The sequence below is a fragment of the Peromyscus eremicus genome, chromosome X (genome assembly GCF_949786415.1).
Source record: "Peromyscus eremicus chromosome X, PerEre_H2_v1, whole genome shotgun sequence".
In the NCBI taxonomy this organism is placed as follows: domain Eukaryota; kingdom Metazoa; phylum Chordata; class Mammalia; order Rodentia; family Cricetidae; genus Peromyscus; species Peromyscus eremicus.
In genome coordinates, this window is record NC_081439.1 from 128,787,617 (window position 1) to 128,812,210 (window position 24,594).

A 24,594-nucleotide genomic window follows, 5' to 3' on the forward strand; every position below is an offset into this window, starting at 1 on the left:
AATACAAATTATACCTACTGGTCAACCTTTTCTGGTCCCTCCCCAGCCTTACTCTCCCCAGCCTTGGATAGCTCTGCCACTTGACTCTTATTTCAATGAGATCATCTGTTTGGGATTCCCTGTACAAGTAAGACCATGGAATATTTGTCATTCTGGTCTTGTCTTATTTCAGTTAACATAATCTCCAGTTCCACCCACATTGCCACAAATAATAGGTTTTCATTCCTTTCCTTGCTGAAGATATTCCATGCAGATGTATACCGTATTTTCTTTACCCATTTATCTGATGATGGACACTATTATTAGTGATGCTACAATAGCATGGCAGTGCAGATGTCTCTTCAACATAACTAAGTTCATTTCCTATGACTGTACATCTAGAGGTAGGATAGCTGGATGATGCAGTAACTGTATTCCAAAAATTTGAGGAATATTTATATTGTTTTATATAATGTTTGTACTAATTACCATTTCCTCCAGCAATGTGCAAGACTTCCAGTTCTTCCATTTACTATGGCACTTATTCTCCTTAGCCTCTTTGATAACAGTCATTCTGGCTGTAGTGAGGTGATATTTCATTATGGTTTGGATTCACAATGTTTAGTAATATTGAACCAAATACCAGCTGGTCATTTGTACTTCTTCCTTGGAGAATGGTCTATTTAGCTGGACGTCGGGTTTCTCAGTTGTTATTTTGTTGTTGTTGTTGTTTTGGTTTTTTTAAGAAAGTGTTTTGTTTTGCTTTGTCTCTGTTGTGTTTTTAAGTTCAGCCCCATATCAGATGTACATATGCATACTGTTTGATCATTTGCTGTGCTGAAGCTATTTTAATACTCTGCCTAGTATAGATGAATTTCTAAACAGTCTTATTAAATAAGAAACACAGAGCCAAATACAGGGATAATAGCTGAAGAGACCAGAGAAATAGTGAATAGCCACGACTAGCCTTAGCTTACCACCATGCAGTAGCTTCCCCAGAGAGAGCTTCTTCCTGTCTAACCTGTGCTTTTATTGCCTTCCTGTTCTGCCTTCTCATTAGCTCTAAGCCCACCCACATCACTTCCTCATCACTGCCTGTCTATACAGACCTCCAGCTCTCTATGGTTGGTACTGGGATTAAAACTATGTATCACCACACTTGGCTGTGTCCTTGACCACACAGAGACTCTGCCTGCCATGTGATCAGATTAAGGGCGTGTGCTACCACTGCCTGACTTCTGTTCCTGGCTCGCTATGTGACCTCTGATCTCCAGGCAAACTTTATTTATTAACATACAAATAAAATATCACCACAGCCTACTTTTGCCTTTTGGATCCTAACCCCAAAAAACTGTCCATTCTAATTTTCTGAACCTCCCCCTTATGTTCATTCTAATAGTTTCATAATTTCAGGTCTTACATGTGAGAACACCTTTATAATTTTTTCAGATACCTTTATATCTTTTGAGCTGACTTCCAACTCACTATGTAGCCAAGGATGACCTTGAATTTCTGATCCTCCTTCCTTTACCTCCCAAGTGTCAAGATTACAAATTTATGATCACATGCCCACTTTCTGCATTCCAAATAATAAAATCCAGGGCTTCCTGAGTATTAGGCAAGTAATTGAACTACATCCCCAGGCTCCACTTAAGACTTTAATACATTTTGAATTAGCTTTTTGTAACTGAAACTTAGGGATTTACCTGCATTTTTTGTAGGTGGATACCCAGTTTTCCTAATACCATTTTTTGAAAAGACTGTTCTTTTCCCAATGTACATCCTTGCCACTTTTGTTGAAAATCAGTTAGATATAAGCAGATAAATAGATAGGTAAGTATGTAGGTAGGTAGGTAGGTAGATAGATAGATAGATAGATAGATAGATAGATAGATAGATAGATAGATAGATAGATATGGTTTCTATTCTGTTATCTTAGTTTATATGTTTGTTATGTGCTTGTTGCTATGCCAGTAACATGCTGCTTTAATTACTGTAACATTTTAGCCTGTTAACAACTCCTGCTTTGTTCTTTTTGATCAAGGTGGCTCTAGCTATTTGTAGGTTTGAATAATTCCGTACAATCTTTAGAATTGTTTTTGCTAATTCTATCAAGAATAGCATCTGACTTTTGATAAACGTTGCATTGAATCTAAATCACTTTATGTAGCATGGGCATTTTACAATATTGATTCTTCTAATCTATGAGCAAAAGATGTCATTTTAATTTTATCTTCTTCAGTTTTTCTCATCAATGTTTAAAATGTATCATGATAGAGGTATTTTGCCTCCTTAGTTAAATTTGTGCATAGGTACTATTTTTAATCTACTGCGAAGGGGATTTATTTCTTGATTTCTATTTCAAATAAATCATAATTATTATGTAATAATGCTGATCATTTTTGTATGCTGTTTTATATTCTGCAACTTTGGTAAATTTACTTAGTATAAAAATAGCTTTGGAAGTTTCTATATGTAAGATCATATCACTTGAAAACAGTGACATCTGACTTCTTTTAGAATTTGGATGTGTCCTAGATAGGACTATTTTGAATAAAGTAGTAAAAGTGGCCAAGTATGCTTGTGCATGGCTGTAATCCCAACACTCAAGAAGCAGAGGCTTCAGAATTGAAAATGCAAAGCTAACCTGGGCTACATAACATGACTTTAACAATAACAAACCACCAAAAAAAAATGGTGAAAGTGAGCATCCTTACCTTGTTGTACAGACATTGGAGAGGATGTTTTCAGCTTTTTCCCATTTCATGTAGGTTAATGCTGGTTTATCATGAATGGCCTTTGTGATATTGAGGTATGTTTCTTCTCTGGGTGATTTGATCAATATTTTTTATCATGAACAGTGTTGGATTTTATCATGTGCCTTTTCTACATTCATTAAGATCATATGATTTTTATACTTTCTTCTGTTGCTGTTGTGTATTGTGTTTATTAATTTGTTTATACTGAACCATCCTTTGCATCCATTTTATAAGTTCCATATGGTTATGGTCAACAATCTTCTGAATATGCTGTTATACTTGTATGCTGATGGTTTGTTGAGGATTTTTATAAAAAACAGTATTTATTTGTTTAGGGTGTTTATCTGGTTTGGAAATCAGGTTATTGTTAGCCTCATGTGATGTGTTTAGAAGAATCCCTTCTTCCTCTGATTTTGGAAATAACTTGAGAAAATTGGCTTTATTTAAACCATAAAACCATATAGTCTTTGGTTTTTCTTTAATGGAGCACATTTATATTGCTGATTCAATCTATCCTCTTGCTATTGGTCTGTTCAGATTTTCTATTATTTGTGATTCTGTGCTGGTAAGATATATATGTCTATTAGGAATTTGTCTGTTTTCTAAACTACCAAATTTCCTACTATATAGTTATTCATAATAATGCCTATTCTGTGTGGTGTCGGTTGTAAGATCTTGTATTTCATTTTTTTAATTTTATTTATTTGTGTCTCCTTTTCTTAACCTACCTGTCTGTTTTATCTTTTTTTAAAAATATTGTTGTTACTGCTACTGCTGCTGCTGTTGCTGTTATTATTATTATGTTTGCGTGATATGAGAGAGCACATGCTACAACACATATGGAAGTCAGATAACACATTTGTGGAGTTGGTTCTCTCCTTTCATCTTTATTTGATCACCAGGCTTTCATAGCAAGCTCCATTACCCACTGATTCATCTCACTGGCTCTCTTTTGTCTTCTCAAAGAATCATCTCTTTGTTTCATTGATCATTTTGACTACATTTTCTTAGTCTCTATTTCTTTGGGGTTTTGTTTTGTTTGTTTGTTTGTTTTCCGATTGGAGTTTCAATTTTTTTCCTTCTAAATTTAGGTTCAGTTAGTTTTAGCTTTTCTAGTTCCTTGGGATGCAGTATTAGAGATCTTTCTCTTATTTGATATGGGTGTTGATTGTTATAAATTTCCCTCTCAGTAGTGCTTTGGATGTATCCCATTGATTGGATCTTCATTTTCACATGTTTCAAGGAAGTTTAAATTTCCTTCTTCAGGGTTGGAATGATATCTCAGTGGTTAACAGCACTGTTTGCCTTTCCAGAGAACCTGGATTCCATTCCCAGTACCCACGTGATGGCTCATAATCATCTGTAACTCCAGTTCCAGGAGATCTGATGCCCTCCTCTGACTTCTGTGGGAATTGCATATATGTGGTGCACAGACATACAAGCTGGCAAAACACTAATATACAATAATAATAATAATAATAATAATAATAAATGAAAACTTTCCTTCTTGATTTCTTCCTTGACTTGTTAGGTATTTAAAAGCAAGTTATTTAACTTCCATGTGTTTATAGTTTCAAATATTTCTCTTTTTCTTGATTTCTGACTTTATCACATTATGATTAGAAAAAAATATCCAATATAATTTAAGTTCTTTTAAATTTATCGAGACTTATTTTATGGAGTACTGTATAGTCTATACTATTCAATGCTTTTATTATTAATCTATCCTAGATAATATTCTGCACAGAGTAAAATGTGTATTCTATACCTGTTGGAATGGGATGTTCTATAGATAACTATTAGGTCCCTTTGATCTCAGTTGAAATTTAACTCCACCATCCATTTCTTGAATCTCCATTTGGATGATCCATTCATTGTTGAAAGTAAAGTGTTAATGTCTCCAATATTATTGTATTGGAGTCTAGCTCTCCCTATAGGTCTATTAAAATTTGAATTATACATTTGCACATTCAGATATCCAGTGCATGTGTTCATCAACTTTCTGTCATTGTGCCACAATACTAGATACAACCAAAAAGGAGGAGAGATGTATTTTGGCTCACAGTTTCCAAGGTTTCTGTCCACAGTGGCTTGGCCCCTATTGCTTTGCACCTAGAGTGAACCTGAAAATCAGAGGGAGAGTGAATGGTGGAACAAACTATTTCACATTCTTGTGTCTAGGAAACTAAATCAAGAGGAATGAGCCAAGGCCCCAAATACCTTCAAGGACACCCCACACAAACACACACACACACACACACACACACACACACACACACATACACACTCATACACACAATGACTTTAGTTCCTATAACTATACCCTACTCCAACAGATTCTACCACCTTCCAATAGCACCATGAGCTGGAGAGAAAGCCTTCAACTGATGAATTTAGGTGTTAATGAGCTGTTAAAATCCAAACCCCTTAGACACTAGATGATAACCTTCCTTTATCTCTTTTTACTGTTTTGGATTTAAAAATCTATTTTATTTGATGTAAGTATGACTGCTTCCTCTTTTTTGTAATCCCTTTTATATAAAATGTTCTTATCTCATCCTTTCATTTTTAGTATATGTGTGTTCTTAAAGATAAATTAGTTTCTTGTAACCAATATGTGATTGGGTCTTTCATTTTTATCTGTCTCATCACTCTATGTATTTTAATTAGATAATTTGATCCATTTACATTTAAGGTAATTACTGGTATGTAAGATCTTACTATCATTGCTATTTAAAGTTATTTTCTAATCATATTGTAGTCTATTTTCCCCCCTCTCTTTTGTGGCTATCTGGATAAATCCAATCATGTGTTTGATTCCTGATTTATATCTGAGTTTCCCATTATAGATATTTACTTTATGGCTACCATGAGGCATATAAAAATAATTTATTTTCTAAATGTTAGTTTCTTAGCATGGTTGTAAAGATAACTATAGAATCGAAAGAGTAAGAGAAAATATACTAATAAGAACAGTTTCCATTTGCACTCCATTTCTCCTCATATTTTGAATCTTTGATACTCCACTTTATGACTTTGTGTATTGCTCATCTTTTAGTATATTAATATATTCATATTTTTCATTTTTGCTTTAGTCTTCATCCTAAGGCTATGAATAATTTATGTACCATGCTTACAGAATTAGATAATTCTCACTTTCTACAATTACACTTCCTTTTGAATGTTGAATTTTCACTCATTAGTATCTTTTGCTTTAGTGTTTACTTGTGTGAAAGGTCTCAGAAAGATCTGCTCTCAGCTTCCGCTTGGGAACGCTTTTATCCCTTCTTCCTTTTCTAGAAAAGATAGCTCTACTGGGTATAGTATGCTCAGCTAACAGATTTCTTTTTCCTTTTCCTTTATTACTGTAATAATTTCCCCACCATTTGAGACCTTGTTTATAAGATAAGGGTAGGCAAAGCTGAGTTAAATTTGATGGGAGCCATTTGGCCTTTCTCTGCCTGGATACTTGAACCCTTCTCTAGGGCTGGAAAACTTCCTAGAGCTATTATTCCTTTATATAAGCTGTCAACTCCTTTGGCATTCTCAGGTCTTTCTTGAACACCCAAGTATTTGCTCTTTTTATACTATCCCAAAGCTTTCACAAGCTTTCTTCATTCCTTTTCACTCTTATATTCTCCAACTGCTTATTTTCAAGTCACCTATCTTCAAGTTGATCACTTCTTCTGTTTAGTCTATCCTGCTTTTGTTGTTTTTTTGTTGTTTTTAATTTTGCTGAATGTATTTTTCAGCTCAAGAATTTCCCTTCAATTTTTAATTGTTCTCATCTTTTTGTTAATATTCCTTATTAGATTATCAACATGTTTTCTTTAAGCTCATTGAGTTTCCTTTAAACAAACAGGTGTTTTAATTCTCTATCTAAGCTATATCCCATACTGATTGCTCTCTGGTTAGTTTCTGGTACCTCATTTTCAATACTAAATGAAGTTATATTTTCCTGATAGCCCTTGACGCTTGTTGCATGTGGCATCACCTTGGCATTGAAGGATTAGTTATGTATAACATCTTTAGTTGTGCCTGTCTTAAGAGAATTCTAAGCAGGCTGCTTATTTTCCCGGTGACTTCAGTTACTCCAGCGCTTCAGCACTGGGTAACATCCAGGCCCATATTTACTAAGAGTCTGCTGTTGATGCATTGTCAACTTTTTTAGTACTATAAGGCAAGCCACATGCTGATTTGTCCCAAATACGCTATTGGCATTTCTTAAGAAAGAACAGGCATGGGGGCCAGAGAGATGGTGCTGCTGGTAAAGGCACTTGTCACCAAATGTGACAACCTGAGTTCAATTCCTGGGACCTACATGGTGGAAGGAGAGAACCAAACTTTCACAGGTTGCCCTGTGATCTCTACATATGTGCTCTGTTATGAGAACACCCACACAATACACATACATACATGCACACAAAATTACTTTGGAAATGTAATGAAAATAGAGTTGTGAAAGAAAAGGAAAGTACCAAGAAAAAATAGTCTGTCCCAGCATGTATCTCTCTGGGGCCAGGGTACACACAAATATCTCTCCTACAGTTGCTGGCCTATCTCTATATACTAGTATTTTGCCTAGTTCCAGGAATTTTTGTGAATGGACTAGCCTCAGACTTCTACCTCGGCTATTCATACCATCATATTGTGTCATACCCCAACCCCACAACTGATAAGATCATTATAACTCCAGGGTAGAACTAAAGGCCACAATTTCCTGATCCACCTATTATTGAGGTAGACACATGTCCCCAGGCAGCTGCAACTCATTCAAGGCAATGCTAGCTGGAATAGATATCTGGCCATGTATCTTCTTCACCTAGCCCTGGAGCTATCCCAAAGGCTCTGTCCACAGGCCTTTAGTGTCTGCCCACTGTTAAGTTTCATCAGCCTAGTGTAAAATTTGATGACTGAGTTTTCTGCTTTATGCCATGATCTACTTCTGATGAATGGAATCTTGGGCCTTGCTCTGTAGCAACCACTTACCAAGTTGAGAGCTGGAAGAAGCCAGTGTTGCTGAGAAGGCAGTATTCCAGAATTCTAGACCCAAAGAGGACTAGATGTCAGCATCAAGTGCTCTCTAGGATCTTGCTGGCTCTCCCAATCTGGCTTCAGCTTGCTTGACTACCTGGGGAAAACAGTGTGACCTCTCCTTTCTCTACAGAAAAATGATGCCTGAATAGGTGACCCAGTGCTGTCCCTCATGTTAGAAAAGGAGATGGGAGAGGTCTGAAGGAAGAAGCAGAAGACAAGGTCTTCACTGGAAGTAGAAAGGAAGGATTTTAGGCAGCCATGATATAGGAGTCTTAGCAAACCACCTGTCTGGGTGTCTGCAGATAAATTCCACGGGAAGAAGACAGACCCCATATCCTAAGCATGAGTTGATTGACATTCCAGACCAGAACTGAGAGTGCCAGCACCAGGCACATTCCCAACCTCTTGCTGATAATGTGTATCTTCAGGCCCACAGCTTTAAATTTCATGCCCCACTCCAAACCTACTGCACCTGGAATAGCTCCAGAAAGACAAATGATTGGCACAAAATATCAAAGTGACTTTTGAAGCTCTAAATTTGAGTTGTTCCTTTGACATAGCACTTTCTTTACTACTGCCAGGACTCTCAAGGAAATCCATTGTAGAATGTATGCTGTAGATATAAAAGAGAGTATAAAACATAGGCTATCAACCAAGGGAAGAAATAAAACATTGAAATAGCCTAGAAGTTTCCTGGGTACCTACCCTCTGAGAGACCACACTTAGTGCTGACTTCCCAGAGGCAATTCCAGAAGTAACTCTAGACTTTGGAGGAGTTATGAGAGCACTGTAGTTTCCATTCACAAAACCAGTCTTCTACACATGGTCCTTACACAGGCTTTATGTTCATCTGTACTAATTTTGACATGAGGACTTTGTGGGGGGGGTTTAATGTGCTTATTGCTTTCTCATTCTAAGAGTAATCTGTTCTTTTGGGACTGAACTAGAAAAATGCAGAAAATTATTTTTAAAAACCAATAAACCTCAAGTAATAATAAAATATATAAATATGAATATATAATAACCCAAGGATAACTCCTGCTAGCCTACTAGAATACAGCATTTTCTTTTTTCTATACAGATATATATCTATATTTCTCATTAGCATATTGTTATCAGACTGCATATATAACTTTTCCTCCTTTATTATGAAACATAGCATGGCTGTGGAATGGTGTGGAAGATCTATATACACTGAATAACAGGAAGTAAAAAGTAGAAAACTTATATCCACAGATCAGGTTGGGGAAACGAAATACTGGCCCTACTATGTCCCTAATGACCACAGTCCACCCACCACATGAGGATCCTCATTACCCTAATGCTAAGAGAATCATTCTCATTCTTTTCTAGATAGTTTCACTACTATCTAGGGGTTTTTTGGTTTTGTTCTTAGCTCAGACTGGCCTAAAACTCATAGCACTCAGACTTGCTCAGCCTCCCAAGTGCTGGAATCATAAACATATGCCACTACTACTCTGCTAAAAGAAGTGACAAGCCACTACTAGGTGAAGGCCTCCAGAGGAAAGAAAGCTGAGCTTTTCCAGTGCTCCTTTGTCCCTAGCTTCACTTTAAGGGAAAGTGAGAGCTAAGAGCAAAACAAACCTAAGAAGAGATAAGAGTTCCTACCTCCATGCTGGGATGTGGAGCAAAATTGTGGACAGAATGCCAGGCTTGCAGAAGAGATGGGGCAATCAAAGGATCAAGCCTCATCTCTGCCAGGGTTGGGGAGAGGCACACGCCCATGGATACAGAGACCTGCTTATTTCTTCAATACCTTTCAGCCAACAGCCACCTCATTCCTCTCACCTCCCAGTACCAGAGTATCTTGAGGCTCCTATTCTAGAGCATCGTGAAGATTTCAGCACATAGACCAAGTTGTTTTGCCATGTTCCCCTCTGCTGACTTGTGATTCACCTTCTTTGAGGCTAAGTAGTCAGTCTGCTCTGCTCTATCTGCATGGTGTTTGTTTGAGGGGTTTGTTTGGTGGTGCCACTACTGCAATTGTTTTCGAATGTGGTCTGGCTATGCATTCCAAATTGCACTGGGACCCTGGGTCTAAGCAGTCCTCTGACCTCTCTTTCTCTTCTATAGGAGCTATAGTGGTGCCTGGCAGGTCTGCTTTTTAGCTTCACAAATTATGGTGCTATTATCTCCTCTCTTAGCTTCCCTCTCCTGGTGGGAATTTGTTTTTAAAAGCAAAATTAAACATAGAGGCTTGCTGAAGTTTCATGGATCTTTGGGAGGGAATGAATTTAGATGCATGCATTAGATCTGCTGTTTAAATCCAGAAGTCTTCAAAGGAAATCCTGCAACTTGCTTCCTTAGTTGTCTGAAGTTGAATGTGGATTGGATGGCTCCTTCGAAACCCAGGGCCTATGGGCAGTGCTTACTCTGCCCAGCAAGGGGACAGAAGGAACATGAAGTTGGTAGACTACCTCATCTTAAAGCACAATGATTAGAAGCCTAGGGTTTGGTTTCGTTTTTTTAAGTCAGACCCTGGCTTAGTCTCCAGCTCTGCTACTTGCTCAACACAGGTTTTTCAGCTAGCTGCAATCAGGAGAGAAAGAGATGGTATTCAATTTTGACTCTGGATGACTGGAAGATGTCTGTGTAGCTACGATGCGTGTTTTCTGCTTTTTATTGGATGGGGAACAGAAACTGCACCATATAGCCTAAAACTGTAATACAAAGAAAAGAGATTGTTGGGGACATTTTAACTCCCAGAGGTTTCTAGTCATAAGATCAATCTATTGTTATATGTGAGATACATTTATAGGATAGCATCTCTTCCTTTGCGTTACTTTGTGCTTCAACTGGGGGTTGTAGTGATCTTCTAAGTACCTGCTCCTATGTTGCTGCACCTGAGTGAGTAGTTCCAGGCCACTTACAATTGTGCTACTAAAATAGGGCTGCCCATACCATTGAGCCATCTGCTGTAGTTGGTTCCATGTGTCATCTGCAGGCTTTTCTGCCTGATAGACTACTATGGCACTGTAAGCATATGCTCGTGTTGATGGAGGTCCATTTCTTTATGTTTTTTCCTTATTATTGTCTGAGAATTTCATACATGCATAAAATGTGATTTGATCACATCTACCCCCATTTCCTGCCCTCTAATTCCTCCCCCTGTCCCCCCACTCAACATTGTTCACTTCCAATATCACATACTCTTTTTTTAACCCAGTAAATTCACTTGGTGTTGCCTACATGTGCATGTGTAGTGCTTACACCGGTCTTGTACATGTACTCACAGCTACCATGAGTTCCTGTGTGTGACTGCCCTGTTGTCTGGAAAATTCTGTATTGTGTACTCATCTACTACCTTTGCTCTTACAATCTTCCACCCAGAGCTTTTGGGGGAAGGGGTGTGAAATAGGTGTCCCATTTAAGTCTGAGCACACACAGTCTCTTATTCTCTTCATGTTAACTAATTCTGGGTCTCCATGTCAATCTCTTTCTATTGCAAAAAGAAGCTTCTCTAATGAGGGTTAAGAAATGCAGTAATCTATGGGAATAAAAATAACTTAGGAGACCATTTAATACTATGCTCATCTGACACACTAATAGTGGTAGTTTCTCCCCCAGCATCTATGGACCTCACCAGCCATGAAGTTTGGACCATTATTAACAACACCAGGATAGCTTTACCTTAAAGAGGAGGCCTTAAATCCAATCAGAAAGTAGTTGTGCCACACTATAACATCTGTGCCACTATTGTACTTGTTGCCATATCTTGCCAGGCCACTACTATTGAAGCTCACAGCATTCACAGGTGAATGAGATTAAGGATTCCTTTTCTCCTTTAGTAGCATGCGCAGTATCTTCCATCTTATGAATGCTAGTCAGTAGGGATGAAGCTTCCAGATCAGTACGAGCTTGATTTCTCCAGGTTCTATAACTCTGGTATATAGTGTCTTCAATAATGAGGTCTTACCATCAAGTTTAGAAGAGTAATCAAGAGTAATGGTGATAGTCTGTAATTATTAGAAGTCCAGAGGACTCCACTGACCAACACCTCATAAAGAAGTAACCCATGCCTGGCACTGGGCTTTTATTTCATAACTTATGGTGTCTGTAGGAGTCATCCCCCACCCCTGTTATAGGGTAACTCCATTTAAATTCCTTTTATACATGTATAGGTATATATTTTACTAATCTTCTATGATAATAGGTTTCCATATGGTTTATTCAAACATCTTTCATGTTAGTTATCACTCCTCATACTCCCTCTTCTACCTTGCCCTCCCATATCCTACTCCAGGCAAACATTGAAAACCTCCCCCATGACTCCTTACTAGTTTCCTAACTTTGATGGGTAAATGGAAGACCATTCCTTGAGTAATTTCATCACTAACCTTTGCAAGAGATGAAATTACAGAGGATTCCTGAGAAACTTAAAAAACTTTCATTCTCTATGAATAAGCCCAATTTCTTGCTTTTACAATCTCGTAAAGGAGTGGGGCAAGTCTTCAGAACCTGAGAAATATGTGTATTTCAGGACTTTACAAACTCTAGTGTTTAAAGGCATGTTTGTAGTCTCACACCTATGATCTCAGCATTATGGAGGTAGAGGCAGGAAGATCAGGGATTCTAGGCCGTCCTCAGCTATATAGTGGGTTCAGTAAGTTTGAGGACAGTCTCGGCCAATAAGAACTTGTTTCTAAAAACCTGCTATAGAATAGTATTCAGAGTTATCAAGGGGCTAAGCATATAGGCATGAAAAGTTGTGAATTCTAGAAAATCAGTTTTCCTCTGTCTCACTCTGATGGCCTCTCTCCAAGGACAAATGAGAGCTTGATGAGCTACCCAAGTAGAGTGGTACTGAGCTGACTAACTGGGACAAATGTCATCAGAATAGCAGAGAAATGTTTGGGCTTAGGAGGGGGATTGTTGGCCTGTTTATTTTAGATAGACATGTATTACTTCTAAAATATTCCAGGTAGTCATTTTCTTATTGCCATATTTAAATATAAATAATTCATTCTTAAAATGACTGGAACCTCCCCTGGAACACCTCATCTATACTTTCACTATAACATTTTTCCACTTCTTAGTTTATTTTCCATATCATAATTTAGTAACTTAGTACATGTTCCATGTGGATTTGGGAATGAAGCAAACCCATGTCCACATCTTGCTTTGGTACTAAATAGCTGTGTGACTTTAGGCAATTTAATCTCTCTGGATCTCCACTATCTTCATCTGAAAAGTAAAGACTGTAATAGCCCCTACCTTATAGATAGCTATTTGTCAGGACAGGGTGAGACCAAATGTTTAAAGCCCTTGAGTTAGTTAGTCCAGGGTGCACAGTAAATGATTGATAAATTTACCGGTATAGTTTTTATTGTTATATCAAGTAATATGCATAGATGGTCACTAAGTATTTCTTATAGTGAGTTGAATGCATCCAAAAGTTTTTCTTGGATTCAGGGAATGAATATTCCCCTTTCCCCTGGGCTGCTTGGTAGACACAGTGGACCACTTATAGCTCAAAGATGAAAAACAAGAGACACTGCCTGATACAGGAAAAGAAGAACAGCTCCCCATCATGCAGGCTTCCCCTATCCTTTGAAGCATGACTGCTGCTAGACACTTGTGTGCTTGTCAGAGTGTCAAGGCTCTGCTGGCCACCTATTTGAGTTTTGCCTTTGCTAATGTGGGCATCAGGATAAGGTCATTTTAATTTCCTAGCTGAAGGAACTGACATGCATTTCACACACTCAGACTGGTGAAATTCTTGTCTTGTAAGACAAGATGGCAAGGAAGCTCATGTCCACACTAGCCCCCAAACCTTAAGGCCCTGTCCAAGTCTGGTGCAGTGAGGGATGCAGCTCAGGGTACAGCTGATAGGAGGCACATGCTTGACTGGTTTTGCACTCACCTCAGCATGTCTACACACTAGTACCTACAAACCATGGTTGAGTTGTATGTTCTGTTATGAGGGTGGGAGGGATCCGAATATGCCAAAATCATTGTCAATGAACCAGCTATCTGACTTAGCTTTATTCCTGCTTCCAACAAGACAATGATTGCTTAAAGAAGAACATCACTCATTTGAAATCCTTTTATGGGCACTTAGTATTCCCCCAAACCAACCAAAATACATAAAAAATCATTGGTACAGGGAGGAGGAGATGTCACACAGTAAGTGCATTTTCTGTGGAGAGAGACCATACCTTCCAAATGATCCTCAAAGGAGTCTGTGATCCATAGCAAGCTGAGAGCACAAAGATATTTGGTTTTGTTTCCCCGGACTAGTTGATGTGTATAACCACAATACTCAAAGAACCCAATTAGTTGGTCAGGGCAGTGACAAATCAGTCAGAAGCCTTTTGTGGCCAAACAGCTGATGGATTGTTCAATCGGTTGTTGTAGACTCATGTAGACAAAGCCTGCAAGCTTGGGGAAGCCAGGCCTCCCCAGGTCAGCCTGGGGCGACAGCCCCCATCCCGCCAGGCCCTGGGGAGTGAGTCCTTCCTGCCCGGCAGCTCCTTTGCTCATGAGCTGGCCCGAGTCACCTCCTCGTACAGCACCTCAGAGGCAGCCCCCTGGGGCGGCTGGGATCCGAAGGCCTGGAGGCAGGTGCCTGCTCCACTACTGCCTAGCTGCGATGCTGCAGGTAAGTCTCTCCCTCTTGTGCCTCACTTTCCTCATCTGTCAGCTGGGGCACATTCCCCTGCTCAGCCTGCCAGCCTGCCTCATGGGGATTTGGGAGGGACTCAGGAGGTGACAGCTCTGAAAAGTAGGCCCTTTGCAACCCATAGGGCTCTTTACAACTATGAGGGACTTCTAGTACCTTCTACACTTCTTTTTTAACATTCTTTGGAAAAGTGAAGAACTTAAGCAAGCAGAGTAGTCCAAGCACCTTGACCTTATCTCTAGAAACATTTGGAGATTGCTGAGGGCAATCTCTCCCATTGAAACCCACCTTCTAGCACCCCCATTTGCTTATTTGCCTGCCTGCCTGACCCTGTGTCCAGGCTGGGAGGCTGCATCTCCAAATCTCCCACCCAGTGCCTGCCTTTCTGATACCTAGTGAGAATTCAAAAACTCTACATCCTGATAGGGATCTGCTATGAGCTCTGCATCCCATACCATTCTTTGGCCTTATTCGAGACTCCTGCTCCAGAAGTGGGCAGCTGGATCACCCCACTAAAGGACAGGCAGTCTAGTGGGACACATTTCAGTGCTCGATGCCAAGCTTTTGAAAGTTATCTATGAGTTTAGCTAAGCCTCTCTCTCAATTCTTGAGTCTAGAAAGAATGACTTGGCATGCCTTAGAGTCCCATTAGTGGTCATGAGAGCAAAGTGATGGATACCAGCCTTGGCAGAATATTTCATTTGAACCATAGAGTTATTGTTCTGAGACCTGAAATATCAATGCCCACAGGATATCTGTCCTATCTGTACAGAAACCTGCAGAAGATGGTCATCAAGCTGAAAGGACCTCCTGAGATTCTGGCCTTTAATGGAAATTCTGCTTTAGTACACACAGCTTTGTTCTCTTTATCCTGAGTGCCCTGGCCTGGAAGAACAAACCGTGCTTTCCAGTCAAGGGCTATTGATTTCTCTCTCCCTCAGAGTCACAGCACTCCTTAGCTTCCCCCTCTTCAGCTGAAACCAGAAGAATCTTATCCAACCCAAAGCTCCCAGGGAAACTGAATTATCAAAACCCCAGGAGACTCCATCTACTCTGAATGTCATGTTTTCACCTGGTCCTGCCCAGCTCTTTCTTGGCCACAGAAGCCATGTGAGAAGATTACTGCTAGCTTGACTGGAGGATTCCTACTCCCAACATCAGTAATTCTGTGCCAAAGCCAATGCCTTTCATGATGGGGTAAATGCACAGTGGGATCTCCACTTTGAGAGCCAGGTCTGCATTCTCTCAATAACTGGTCACTAAAACAGGTGGGACAGAGGATTCAGGTACTACAGGGGCAGAAGAAATATAGGTCTTCTCTGCCCGAGGATCATCCCTAGCATTTTAAGCAAACACTGTAAGAATCAGCCATCCCTGAAATCACCTAGACCAGATTGGGGGTTGCTTATATAGGCTTTGGTCAAGGGCAAAGACCTACACCAAGTTCTGTCATTCAGTTTTGATGACATTTATTATGTGAAGCTTCCAGTGATGGCTTCAGAACACTCTAAGGGTAGATCCAGTACTGTGAGTGAAGTTTGTAGCTATTTATGCAGAGGGACAAGGAATGACCTCAGCAGGCCAATACCACCCTGGGTCTTGCCTAATAAAGAAATGGTATGACATATCTGATTATAGTATGACCTGAGGGCTCTGCTCATGCCTGTCTACTGGCTATCCCTTCACCTTGCCAAAGTTCCTTTAAAAGACTAACTACCTCCAATGATTGACTTGTGTCTTGCTAATTCTCCTGTCTAGTGTAAGCCCCACAAGGGTAGAGACATTCAGTAATGCTCTCATGATGGGAGCAGCTTGGCCCTGAGCACAGCAGCCATAAATATTTGTCAACTGACTTATCTTCCCACATAGTCTTCAGGCAGATAGGATTGGGGGACCTCAGAGTCATGAGCACGAGGGAGTTACTTTCAAGTCTGGCTTCCCAAGTCTACAAAAGAAAATGCTTTTCCTTGTGGGGTAATAAACAAGCCATGCCAGAGCTCATTAACCTTTGGGATGAATAGCCTTCTGTAGCCTAGTGGGCTGGCTTCTGTAGGGGACACTCAAAGGACAGTGCCTGCTGCAAAGGTTGGAGGTGCCTTGTAGGAAATAATGAGCCCTTCTTCTTTCTTTTTCCCTTTCCCTTCCTTTTCCCCTTCCTCTTCCTTTTTCTCATCTCTTTCTCTCATCTCCTTCTTTCCCTCTCCCCCTCATCTCCCTTTGCTCCTCCTCCTCATTCTCTTTTTCTTCCTCCCACTCTCTTCATCCCTCTCCTCCTGTTCCCTATCTTCCATTCTCCTCCTCTTTCTCAGTTCTTTTTTTTCTTCCCTATCCTCCTCTTCATCCCTCCTTCCATACTCTGTTCCTCTAGAGGATCACAGGGTATGTAATTTTTGTCTAAATCAGGCCAAAAACCAGGGACTTTTTGTAGGACATATGTCCAATTTTTGCTGGCTTCCATGACCCTATCAACTCAATTTGGAGAGGCCCTTTGTATAACTGTTGAGCTGGTAACACATGATTTTTCCCTCTTCAAGGATGAGAGAGAGGAAGCTGTGGCACTGGGACCACAGGAGACATTAAGATGCTGGTTTGAACTGGTGTAACACAGGTTCACTTCTGGCATAGCCTATGCTGAGATCCATGTTGCTAATAGGCAGTGGCAGCGTTGGGCAGCCCAGGCCTTTTGCCTCTCTCTTGCTTGGCACATAAGTCAAGGTACTAGTGTCCTAGAAGTCCCCAGAGACAAGTGGCACTTTATAGCTTCTTGGGTATCAGCATGAAGCTTCCAGAAAGGCAGGGCCTGTTGGTGAATGTGGCTAAATGGGGCTGAGAAAGGTTGTTAGCAAGACTTTCTGTTGGCCCTAACCCTAGGCTTCCTAGCTTGGCCACAGGGGGAAAAACAGTCTTGGGCTCCTACAAGGCCTGCCTGTCAGTGTCCCATACAACAAGATTTGTATGACAATTGCAGGTCTGGAAACTTGACTCATTTAATGACCTCTCCTTCTGTGCTTAGAAAAAGCCACCAGACCCAGGCTATCTTCACAAGAGGGGCTATTAAGAGTGTACTGTCACCAAGGGGCAATTCTCAGCCACCATTTCCTCCTGGTCACTGAAACCATTTGTCATTTCCTGTTTTCTCCATTTTCCTACAATTCTAATTGTCAGTTTCAAAAGGCAACAACTGTTTTCATGGGGCTTATCTTTGGAGCACATTGATTCAGAACAAAGGATGAGAGCCTCATCTGCAAAACAAAGGAAGCAGCCTCCTCTAGAGGCCTAGAGAGAATGCTTAGTGCCCTCTGCCAGGGACAGCAGGACTTTGGTGGGAGCAATGGGCTCCAGGGCAAAGAGCCAGTCCATGGAGGATACTCAGACTTGGGGGGGGCAGTTCCTATGGAGTTGGCTATCACCACCCAGACAAGCACAGACCTGTTAGGCTCTGACAAGATTTCCCCCAGCCACTTTGGGCACTCTGGAATGTGTGCTTCCCTAGACAAAGACTTCCCAGAACCTTATTTATCCTTGTGAGCCTGGCCCAGGTATCCAGTACTCTCTTTTATCTGGTAGGCCCGGTGGTCTAGGATGCTACCCTTTGACTGCTGCCTCAAGTTAGCCTTTCTTTTTGTTTGTCATGCCCCTGGACACACTCTCCCTGTTCATCCTCCCCTTTGCACTTTTCTGCCCTACCTTAATTTCTGTTAGGTCACACTGTTAGCCTCCATCTGCCCCCTGTCCCTATTCCTAGACAACTGTGATACTTGAAAACTAATCAGGCAGACAGTTAGGGGTAGAATTCAGGTGAGCTTGGACATTAGTGGCCATCCAGGCTGAAATGGAGTACTGGGTCCACAGTTAAGAGGCATTACACTTGCTAGCCAAGTTGCTGTGGGCAGTCATTTAATCTCTCGTGAGCCTCACATGTCACATCAGTAATCTGGGGAATATAGATCTTTCCTGGTGTCAATAGGAGAAAAAACAGAAGTGAAAGAGCCATTGTTAGAAATGGTCACCCACCCAGAGAATCTTTAGCCAGATTCAGATGAAGTGGCCTGGGCTGGTCATGTGACCCCCAGATCACCTCTGAATTATGGCCTGATGACAGAAAACAGTGGGTGTGAAGTGTTCAGGACAGTAAGACAGATCCATCCCACCCAGACCCAGTGATTTAGCAGGAAGAGGGCAGCTCTGCTGGTCAGCTGAGAAGGAGCCTCCCTCCCACCAGCACATTCCAATAGCCCCAGAGCTGGAAGAGGCAAGAGCTCCACAGGAAGCTGTCTAAGGGCAGGGTAGAAAAGCAAAGCCCAGTCTGGGGAAATCGCTTATGTTGTGCTCATCCAGGTGCCATGTGTTTGTCCTCTGTGCCTTGGCAGGGACTAAGGCCAACACCTGCTGCCAGACTTGTGAGCCAGGCACACTCCCAAGCACAGGCCTTCAGCCCCACCTACTGCCACACTAGTCTTGCTCAGTGCAGAGAAGGGCATCTGAGAGCACCTTGGTGGAGAAATTGGCCCTACACAGGAATCTCATATCCCAAGATCAGATCTTCTGACATCTAGGGTCACCAAGCCAGCAAGTGACCTAAGGGTGTGTACTTCCTGACAGCTGCCTTTGATGGTTGGCATACTGGCAGCCGACTATTTGAGGAGAGAAAGGTGGAGGTGGTAACAAGTGTTAAGAGAGGATGAGCCCTGACATATGGCAAGTCACACCTTCATTCCAGTCACAGTCAGGCCATGCCAACATGAAGAACTCAAAACAAGCTGCCATTACTATGTCTGGCTTTTAGGCCTCATTGGTTGCTTGGTTGTATTTTTGTCCTTGGTCCTATGAGCTGATTCCAAATTGAGTGTGGGGCCTGAGGCCCTGAAGTAGGGCTCCTCCCCCTGAACACCCAGCCCACTTAGAGATAATGACAGGAAGTTCCTCCCACTTTCCACACTGCATCAGGTCAGGAGGAAAGGAAGTGGCCAGTGAATATCTGGCTACCCTTGGTGTAGATTGGTGTGTCCATCAGACCATGTGACCATTCAGGAACATCTGGATTAATCCACAGGACTCCATGACAGTCCTGCAGAAGCTGGGCATTCATCACCAAATAGCCCAGAATGCACTCTGTTCTATCCCTAGCAGCCTCAGCACACCATCCATCCCTTGACTGGGTAATTTAAAGTATTTATCCCTATGCTCCATTGCTTACCATCCTCTGGATATAGCTACTTTGTCTCAAGCTCCCAGAGTAAGGCGCCCAGATACCTGCTAATACTGTGGTTTGGCCAAATCAGAGTAGTATAAGACTGTCACCTCCCTCCTTCTACATACTCTGCTTCTAATAATGCAGCCTAATGTTATATTTTGGCAACCATATCTCACTGCTGACCCATCCTGAGCAGACAGACATTCAGAATGCTTAACTGTTTCTCTATGTTCTCTTGCTATTGAGCTCTGTCTCTCTTGCCCCACCCTATGCTGTTACAATTGGTTTTCTTAACCCAGATGCATACTCTTTTATGTCTACTTGTGTGATCTTGCTCAGAAGGGTGGGACATGCATGCGAGTGTGTGTTGGTGTGTCTGCTTATGCTTTTGCTGCACCAAAGCCTAGTATTAGGTCCCTACACAGCAATCCAAGGCTGATGTTTCTTGGTATCGATAATCTAATATGTCCTTTCCATCTTCTGTTTAGCAAGAGAAGCAGAGATCAGGTCCTATGGCAATGACCCCTAAACAGCAGAATTTGTATATCACCCAGCAGACGACTCAATTTCAAGGTAAGCAGAAAAGATCAGTGTTCCTAAAGGAGCCTGTGAGGAGGAGTGCCAGTCTATTTCTGACTCTACAGTTTTTGCATATGGTGTTAGAGGGACAGAGAGAAGTCTGAAAGTCACATCAGTGGTGCCCAGGATAGGAATCTAACACTGAGAGCAGTTCACCTGCCTCTAAGAGCATTATCCACCCCAATGAGAGGCATAGTGGTTCCAGTATTACTTTAATTGGAGAGGGTGATTAAACAGAGTCAGATCCCTTAAATCCCCTGTTCTGTTGTTGCTCATTGTTTTCTGAAGATAGGTTCTCACTCTGTAGCCCAGGCTACTCTTATACTCCAGCTGCTATTGTGCCTCAGCCCCCCAATCTGTTGGGCTTACAAAAGTACATCACCATTACCCCACTTTCAATGAGAAACAGGCCCCTCAGGGCCCTTCCTTGTCCCTCCCCTCCAACACACATGTTCCAAGTTATTTCTAATGGGTTTCAGGGCCTTTATCTGGAAGGTATGGGAAATGAAAAGGGAGTTGAAGATTCTCTACCCTAATTAGATATTGGTTGTATGTGTGTGTGTGGGGGGGGTGCTCCCACATCCTCCACAGATAACTAAAGATTCCTATCCTACATCACAGCTATCAATATCATCCATATTTATTGGCAGTGGTCAGCAAAACTCAGCTTCTACTTCATGGAGCTTACAGGTGCACCAAGGCAACCTGAGTTAAACAACTCTCCAAGCTAGTGCAATGATATCTAATTCATGGGTCCTGAAGAAGCAGTGCTCAGCACTTGTTGGCTGGCCCTCATACAGGTGGGCTACATCTTTATTTCAGCCCCGTGTTATCTAAACATCATTGATCCTCAATTCTTGTGCAAAATACCATGCTTCCTTTGACCTTGTAGCAGACAGAGCTGTGTTCCCCTGGCTAGGCTAGAGTGCCAGTGAGGCCAGGCATGAGTCAGCTGAAACAGGACTCAGCAGACTAGCCTTAGGAGGTTGGACTATAACCTAGGTGAAACACTTGCTTTACACTACAGAAAGATCCTAGGCATGGTTACAAGTAAAGGAGGAAAATCTATTCATAGTGTCAAACATCAGCTATATGGGAGATCACACAGGCCAGTTCTGATGCTCCCTACTTGACCTAGAGCAAAGTACACCACCACCATCTGCCACAGTTCCTACTCCACAGAAGTCCCAGTAAATATGGGTCACAGTAGGCTGTCCCAATAATGAAAAGAAACTCATCCCTACCCTAAAGCGCTGAGGGTCTCACCTTTCATCTGCTCCTGTCTCTCCACCATGAACATTCCAGGACATGAGGCTTTCAAGTTTCCAGTCTTTAGAAAGGACCTCCACTGCAGTTCAGATCAGCTGAGGCTGCTTCAGCTATGGGACTTTGGAGGGAACAGAAGACTCTTCACCTATGTGTGTTACATATATCAGGTGGAGAAACTAAGACAAATCCTGCCTTTTGTTGTCTAAGAGACTGAGCTTTCTTCCTCAGGCCCTCCCCCACCTCTCCCTTTCTTCTATAAAATAGGAACCATCTGTTGAGGGATGGATAGTGCCAGGGTATTAGAGTAAATGTAATCACAGCCCCTGCCTTCACAGAGCCTCCAATATACATGAAGAGGCAGACAAATCAGCTGGCATTTCAAGTCCAGCATTATCGGCTCTTTGTAGAGCAGGGTTTCTCAACCTGTGCACCATTACCCTTTTGTGGGTTGAATGACTCTTTTACAGGGATTGAATATCAGATATCCTGCATATCAGATATAATTCATAACAATAGAAAAATTACAGTTATGAAGTAAAAATAAAAATAATTTTATGGCTGGGGGTTACCACACATGAGGAACGATACTAAAGGGTCACAACATTAGGAAGGTTGCGAACCACTGGTGTAGAGAATACTGTGAGCATGGGGTATTCTCAAAAGACCTTAATTCCAGCAAAGGAATGAGGGGAGTTGGGAGGGACTGGGAGAGAAATAGCCAAGGGTGGGAGTGAAAACTACATTGTGCCTGTAGCTCGTGCCCAGTGACTACAGCCAAAATTCAGGACACCTTTAAAACTAATCCCTATGTCTTTTTTCTATACAGCAGTACAAGAACAAGTCATCTCCAAGTGTAGCCAGACCAAGGCAAAACCCTCATCCAACCAGCATATGATGCCACCCAAAACTGAGCTCCTTCAGGACAATCTGATTCCAAGAATATTACCACCCACAAGTCACATGGGTGTTTTCTCATCAACTCTGAGGAAGCAGCAAGTCAACACCGGCCTCCCATTTCCTATCTCCTCAGGCTCGGGTCAGGATCCCCTGAACAGTCCTGGCTTTGTCTGTCCCAAAGCCAAGGCCATGCCCCCAGAAGTACCCTGGCCTAAGCTCTGTGTCAACCCTCTGGGCAGCCAACCCTTGACTCACTACCAACTCAGCCTCCCCAGTGTGCCAATGATGTCTCCAGTGTTCAGTAATACAGTGTGGGCAGTGGCAGCTGCAGCTGTAGCCACACCAGTTTCAAAGGAATCACCCCTGAGCCAAGTAGATAATAGCATGCTGCAGCATTTTGATAGCAACTCCATAATTTTTGCTAAGGCACCCATAAGTACACCCCCAACAGCCCTAGCATTTCCATCTCAGCAGGCTGTGGTCCAAGCCAATCAGATGGCCCCAGGAGCCAGGCCTGGCCACAAGATGCGTGCTGCTCTGGCCAGCCCCAGATTCAGCTTATTGAGCAATCAGAGCCTTATGCACAGCCCAGCACAGGGGCCCGTGCCTGTACTGAGCACCAAGTCCCTCCAGCAGAGCATGGCCAGCTGCTCTCCTATGAGTCCTATTCAGGGACTAGAGCCGCCAAGCTATGTAGCTGCTAATGCTGCCACTAGCCAGTCCCCAGGTTCATTGATCAGAACTGGCACAACCCCTGAGCCACAGGACAATATCTTGCCTCAGGCCCAGTCCCAAACAGATGGTCTGATTTCACCATCATCTGCAGGCAGTGAGGTGGATTTCATGGATGAGCTTTTAGAAAGCTCCAGTGTGGCCCCAGATGAAGACTGGGTGTGCAACTTGAGGCTGATAGATGACATTTTGGAACAGCATGCTGCTGCCCAAAATGCCACAAACCAGAATGCTGTCCAAGTCACCCAGGGTGCTGAGGAACTATAAATCAAAGCAGGGTGCTCCAGAAAGCCCCGTGCTCTCACTCAAAGGAGTGGCCTGAATCTGCAGCCAACTTGAAACTGGCCCCAGACACCCACACTAGGCTCCTAGTTACAATTTGGATCCTGTCAGCCCTGCCCATCCCTTTATCTACCTGATGAATAAAAAGCTGGTGATTTTTGAAGCTACTTGTATATATTTGAAAATTTTGTAAATGGTTTTCCTAATCATAAATGACAGAAGTATTTATACTTGGTTTTGTGGCTTTGTAAATAAAGTGGCAGCTTTGGTTTCAATAGAGCTGTGTTTATTATACATTGTTCCAAATATGCAGACTGTGTTGTTCGCTCCAGTGACACCTTGTTAAACCAGGTGGCTGAGTCACTGAGGTTTTCATGCCACGAGAGATATGGATGTGACTAAGGGGTATTGTGCAAACTGACAAATGCCAAATAGAAAGCCACTTGGTCATTAATTTCCACTCCATTACAAATTGTACTACCCCGTGTGACTCTATCTCTTGCAAGCCTTTAAGTCTCAGCTAGTTCTTCCCTAATGAGCATTTACAGCAAAAGTCATGGTATGATTAAGTGTCCCACAGAGACACTCATGGAAAGCCAAGAGCATCCTTTAGGTTTCCTTGGGAGAGGTGCGGAAATAACCTTTGAGCTGAGCACTGTGAGAGCTGGCCACCTCGAGGAACTAGAGCGTTCCCTTCCCTTTGTCACCTATGGTGACTTTCAGACACAGAGAAAGCCCCAGCTTTAAATAGCTTTGGTGCACCATCACAGAGTGATGCTTTAAGTCTGCTTTAAAACATTTAACACTCATTTTGATGTAAATCTCTGTGGTTTGGGGGGAAAGTCTGTAAACATTAATAGTTGATTTGGGGTTTGTCTTAAATGGTTTCTATTTGCAATTCTTGTCATGTATATTTAAGTGTCTGTTAGAGAAAATCCACAGCCACTGTCTTGTAAACTTTTCTCAGTGTCCAGATTTTGTGTAATCACATTTTAATTGCCACCTTGTATTTTGATTCTACATTTGAAATCTGGCATCCGTTTGGGGCCAGTGTGTTTTGTTGTTGTTGTTGTTATTAATTGGGTTTTGCCCCTTTGTTCTGTAATAAACAGCCAGAAGAAAAGTGTCTCTGTGTTCTCATTTTCTTCATGGAGCCTCTAATCCCCACAAACCCAAGTCAGCTATGACTTTGGTGCCCTCAGAAGCTGCTGCTATCCTATGCA

The 24,594-nt window shown here is 41.9% G+C and overlaps 1 protein-coding gene across 1 annotated transcript in view; it reads left to right on the forward strand.

Moving 5' to 3' along the window:
• Mamld1 (mastermind like domain containing 1) overlaps positions 1-24,497 on the forward strand; it is a 60,063-nt gene extending 35,566 nt beyond the window's left edge. The window contains 2 exon segments of the mRNA XM_059251236.1: positions 20,101-20,185; positions 22,287-24,497. Of these exon segments, the coding sequence (XP_059107219.1) occupies positions 20,101-20,185; positions 22,287-23,356 (1,155 nt within the window). The 3' untranslated portion in view covers positions 23,357-24,497.
• The last annotated feature ends 97 nt before the right edge of the window (positions 24,498-24,594 follow it).